The sequence below is a fragment of the Sinocyclocheilus rhinocerous genome, unplaced genomic scaffold (genome assembly GCF_001515625.1).
Source record: "Sinocyclocheilus rhinocerous isolate Xijiao unplaced genomic scaffold, SAMN03320098_v1.1 scaffold113, whole genome shotgun sequence".
Taxonomy (NCBI): domain Eukaryota; kingdom Metazoa; phylum Chordata; class Actinopteri; order Cypriniformes; family Cyprinidae; genus Sinocyclocheilus; species Sinocyclocheilus rhinocerous.
In genome coordinates, this window is record NW_015646846.1 from 2,371,842 (window position 1) to 2,377,612 (window position 5,771).

Genomic DNA, 5,771 nt, shown 5'->3' on the forward strand with positions numbered 1-5,771 from the left:
TTCTATTGTAATTAGGTGTTTTGCATAACAATAATTACATATTTGATGAATATTTTATATTTGATAAAAAATTTGTCAAAATGCTGTCCTAAAACTGTCTTTTTCCTTATTCAGAATATGCTTTCTTATTCTTATTCACCTCTGCACACAGCTTGATACTTTATGGAATATGATGCTTTTATACATGATACAAGGTTGCATAGTTCATGCACGTCATGTTATTACTGTATGATTTTGATCTCAGCCATTGTTAGGAATAAAGTGTAACACAAACACTGACTGCGCAACATGACACGGCCGAACACAGTATGGTCTCTCTCCAGCGTCCTGCAGTTCCAACGATGGTGTCGGAACTGGTGCTGGCATTCTCGGATCCACTCTTTGGCTCCCTCTCCGATGGATTGCATGAGATCCGGGTGTCTTTGGCAGAGCTGCCTCTGCTTGTTCACCAGCCCTGGAATGTTGTCACATATGACCCGTGCACTTTCCCCACCTCTATCCAACATTGTCTTGTCTTGACTTCATGCTTTACGCAGATTTTGTTCTTGTATCATGTAAAGTGGTAACGTCGCACTATTTACTGTACGCCTTGTGGGCAAATATGCATGGGTGAATCTCATGAAAACATATCCAGGTTACAGAATTTTAGGACATTTTTGGACCAAATTCTAATTATTTTAAGTTTTTTTTTGTGTGTATGTGTGTAATTTCCATTATTTTTTATTAGGGCTGCACAATTAATCGAATTTCTAATCGCGATTACAATTATGGATGCCACAATTACGTAATCGTTCAAAGCGGCAATTAATCGTTCAAAGTCCACTTATGTTATTCTTTGTGCTTAAGATGCGTTTTTCCTTTCTACATGTTATCTTAAGGGTTTTTCCATTGTTTTAGTTCTATGGTGGTTCGCCTTGGATTCCCTGCAATAAATATTTTACAATTTAAATAATATATTTTTATTATATCAAGTATTTTAATATTATTGTTTTATATTTCATATTATTTTTTCTAACGCACCAATGTACCTGCAGAAACAAACAGAGTCACATTCGTTGACTATAGCGTCTGCTAAATGAATAAATCTAATGTATAAATGTCCATTACTATTGCAGTAGTTGGCCAATGTCTTGTGATTATAAATCAATTTAATGCATAATTATTAAATCAGTAACGCGTGAAACTGACTTTATAGTTGGGTAGGATTGTTTTAGTTAGCCTGCTCTTCTGGGTTATCTGTATTTGAGATTGAAACTTCAAAGTTCATGTTAGCCACACTTTAATACACGGCTTTATGGAATGTTTGATTCTGGCAGGTCAATCATTCTGTGGTCAAATATTTTTGCATAGTGTCCAGTGACCACTAAACTGAATAATTGCCCGTTTTCCCACCCAGCTGATTTCCAATAGCTGTGCTACTTACATATCTCAGTCTGTTTCTTCGCAGATGATAAAATAATTTCATCTTAAATATTTCATGTCCCTTTATTTAATTAAGATATATTGCAATAATGAGACTCCTATGATACTTTACTGTCTCTGCAAAAACTTGAAAATTTCTGTTCACAGGTTCTTAAATACATTGTTCACCCAAAAATGAAACTTTCAACCGAGTCTCATGAGAAAACGTACAAATTTTACGAGGTGGCCATTTCATATGAATTTGCATGATGTGATTCGTACAGAAGTGTACGATTTTTAGAAAAAGGCCCACCCCAAACCCATTTCATTAAACTGTCAGTGGAGCGAAAACATGAATAAGATTGTATGGATTCATGTCGTATACCAATTCGCCAAAACATAAAACAGTTGCGAATTGCCATGATATTGCATTGGAAAATTCTGTCATCACAAACTCATGTTGTTCAAGACTTTCTTTCTGCTGTGGAACACAAAAGAAGATATTTAGAAAAATGTCTCAGTGTTTTTTTTCTCCATGCAGTGAAGGTCAGTGGGGTCCAATTTTGCTTTTATGTTCCAGAAATGAATAAAAAGTCATACAGGTTTGTAACAACATGAAGGCGAGTAAATGATTACATAATTTTTTATTTTTAGACAAATTAACCTTTTAAGGACTATTTCATACTCCCTCAATTAGATATATCCCAATTTGTCCCATATCCCACGGTTCTCTGTTGACAAATGTCTACAAGAGTGCAGCAAGAACTAACAATCTTAATAATAATACCTTTCATTTTTAAGCGCCTTTCAAAACACTCAATGACACCGTACATCATAAAAGGAAAGCAATAAAACACAAAGCTATACAAAACACACAGACATCAATCAAATTCATACAAATCTTGCATTGATATTTGTCATTATGTTGCAGGTTTCCTGCTATTGCTGCTAAACAGTCTGACAAATACCTGGTGGACTCTTTCTGTTCAAGTGCACACACAGACACCCTCGGCGAGGTTTACGCTGTGCTCACGCGCCCTTGTCTCTTTCCCGGATCTCATTATCCAGTCAGTCGTGTCTGGGTTTGTGCGACAACACTCCGTACAAACTACTGAACAATTTCCACTCCTCTTATGGTTGTCCCTATCGCTCTCGCGCTCACACACACACACACTGACATACTAGTGCAAACATACGGCCCAACGAAAGACTTATTCCTCTCGCTATAGCATCCATGGGAGGGCCTGCTGTTGTCGGCTTTGCACGGCTGCCCTGTTGATCCTTGACACACAGAAACACAATCTCGCTCTCCCTCTCTGTTCCAGAACACTTATCAGCTGTATGCGGCTGGGATTGGGAAAGGCTGCTGCACGTGAGCCAGAAAACCGCTACGCGTGAATTGATTGCAATGATGACAACAATCCCCATAACTGTATAAATTACCGTAGAAACTGAGAGATATTTATCACAACTGGCTCACACAGTTTTGGGCATGCTGCCATGGCTGTCTTGCAGACTCACACGTTGAATCCCGGCTGCCTTATGGAGGGCACAGGGGGCCGTACGTATAGTTATTTCAATATAGATGATACAAACGATAACCCTTCTTTTCCTATTCATGAAATACAGTATTATTGTCTATCGTGAGAGAAACCGAGCATTCATTTTAATTGAAAATATCAAAAAATAGCATGGAGTGAGATTATGTTGTTTACTCAGCTGTGGGGCACTAGGCAGTGCGCTGATGTTGATATTGCTACCTCTGAGACGTGATGGGGAACTTATGAATGCTGCAATTAGAGACGTTTTTAAAGGCGAAGTCTGCCATTGTGTCATCATGTCTGGTGTTATACAGTGAAGAAATGGAGATGAAAAGCAATAACTTCAGAACTAAATCACTTCAAATCTATATAACCCTAGCAAGTGTGTTTATCTGGTGTGTTCAGCATACAAGTAGGTCTGCTGATGCAGCCAAGCCCTGTCATAGAACAGTCTGGAATGTGTTGATCAATGTCAGTTTAAGACATTAGACTCCTCTGTCTTTACTAACAACTGCCCTGAGAAGTGATTAAACACAGTTCTGTATGCATTTCTGCCATCACCTGCAATCTAGAGCTTTTTCTTTTCTTTTCTTCTTTCTGATTGTCTAATTTTATCTGACTTTTTCATTATTTTTGGTGTGATTACACTTAGCTTTTTGCTGTTTATTTACCATTTTAGTACTTTTTATTTGTGTCATTCATATATCACCAACTGTACATCACTAACTGCTCACTCTTTTGTTATCATGCTCTGGACTATGAACCAAACTAGTCTAGACTGAAAAAAAAAAATCTATTTAAAGAGGACTGACTGAAAATAAATAATATAATTAAATAATAATATAATAATATAACTAAATTATATATTCTTATATATTCTATTATACATTATATATTCTCATTCTATAATTCTAATATATAAATATTCTATATATAACTCTATATATATATATATATATATATATATAAATGTTGCACCACAAGCATATTATATACTTTTATATATTTTTCCATAATGTTAATATCAATCTAGACTCTCAAACGTATATTTATATTAGCTGAAAATAAATTATTTTTTAACTTTAAATCCATTATTTCGCTACTGTAATCTTCTCAAAAAGACATGCTTATATATTTTGTAGCCTACTTTTCTAGGTGATCAAGCGTGTGATTTTTCCGCCAGGTGGATTAAAAACAAAACAAAAAGATGACCAGAATCACATATTTAAATATCTATCATATCTAGTGATTAACAGAAGTTGGAACTTTCTGAAATTCAGCCGTGTTATTGTATTATGGAAAAATAGGTGTTTTTCCACCCATACAAAAGTGAATATATTAAATATGATGTAGGCTACTATATAAACTAAATACAAATTTAAACACGCTTTTTACAATGGTTTCGTCTCGACAAACTTTACTTTCCTAGTTAAATCCTTACAGTCAAATGAATATCTCTGAACTTCAATTCATTTTAATTCTGCTTCCTTATAGGCCTACTGATCTAGGAATTTCCATCATAATTTGGAACCATTCCAGGATCAAACAAGACTCAAACGAGATCTTAAACTGAAATTCATATTTTTTAGTGTTTTTCATTCGTAAATGAATTGTTGTTATGATCGTAATGAATTAGCCTACTGTTATGGTCCCAGATTGTGATATAAATTCAATGAGCATAGGCTACTTGTTATTAAGAACTTTCTGTTAGTTTTATTTTAGGTCTAAAATTAATCAGTGCCAATGAGTGACTCTTGTGCCACTTTGAATAAACACTTAGAAACACCTACCACCAAGACGAGTCCACGCTAGGAGTAAACAAGAGCAGCAGTAAGATGAAGGGCAGGTAAATCCTGTGAGCGGTGCCGCTCGGTTCACGGCGTGACACAAATCTGTCCTCGCGCGCCGCGGATCCGCTTCCAACTCCATCAAACTCTCGCATGTTGAACACGGTCCGTTTGTAAATGTTTCCAAATCAAAAAAAAAAAAAGAGGAAATAAACGGTCACAGGTTCATATCAAATCGTGAGATAATTTCTTTTTCATTATTCAAGTAACGTTAGTGTATCTTTCCACGTTAGAATCGATAAAGTTACTCAGAATGAAAACAGAAGCATCCATATAAAATATTTAATATTCATTAGTATCCAAATGGAGTTCCTTTAAGTCGAAGAACAGGAGGAATCTGAATATTGTCGTCAAAATAGTTATCACGGTTCCTAATTGCGTCCGGGCCGGTCCAGTGAGAGAGGTACAGTATCTGTCCCACAGAATCAGATCCAGAGTCATATCTCGGGCTGGCTAGGGGTTTCTGCGCGCTCATTGGCTGGAGTCAGCACGAGGAGACGAGATGAATGAGCGCGCGTCAACACTCATTTCCTGATGCTGTCACAGATATAAGCGGCGCTTTTCAACACATTGTTAGAGGCGTTACTCTGACCACTAACAAAGTAGACCATCGTTTTTGGACACTACGACGATGGTAATACCATGTTTTTAGTACCTTGGATTAACATATAATAATATAATTTAATGTCGAATTTAGTAAGGGAATCGTGCTGTACCGTGGAATGCAGTGACTTAATTGACCGAATGTATGTTTAGAGCTTAGGCTACACCTTTAAAAATGAATGAATGGTTTTGCATTCATAACAAATATCAAATCAAGTTTCGTTTATTTTAAAGACAGCACAAGCAATTTCACAAAAAGTTTGAGGCAAAAATTACTTGGACAAATTGACTCTATCTATCTATCTATCTATCTATCTATCTGTCTGTCTGTCTGTCTGTCTGTCTCTCTCTCTCTCTCTCTCTCTCTCTCTCTCTCTCT

At 36.2% G+C, this 5,771-nt stretch overlaps 1 protein-coding gene across 1 annotated transcript in view; it reads right to left on the reverse strand.

Annotated features, from left to right (window-relative positions):
- LOC107708099 (protein Wnt-2b-A-like) overlaps positions 1-4,926 on the reverse strand; it is an 8,522-nt gene extending 3,596 nt beyond the window's left edge. The window contains exons 1-3 of the mRNA XM_016512243.1: positions 4,733-4,926; positions 1,012-1,028; positions 281-484 (exon numbers count right to left, since the gene is read on the reverse strand). Coding sequence (XP_016367729.1) covers positions 281-484; positions 1,012-1,028; positions 4,733-4,884 — 373 coding nt within the window. The 5' untranslated portion in view covers positions 4,885-4,926. The remainder of the gene's footprint in view (positions 1-280; positions 485-1,011; positions 1,029-4,732) is intronic.
- Positions 4,927-5,771: the final 845 nt, after the last annotated feature.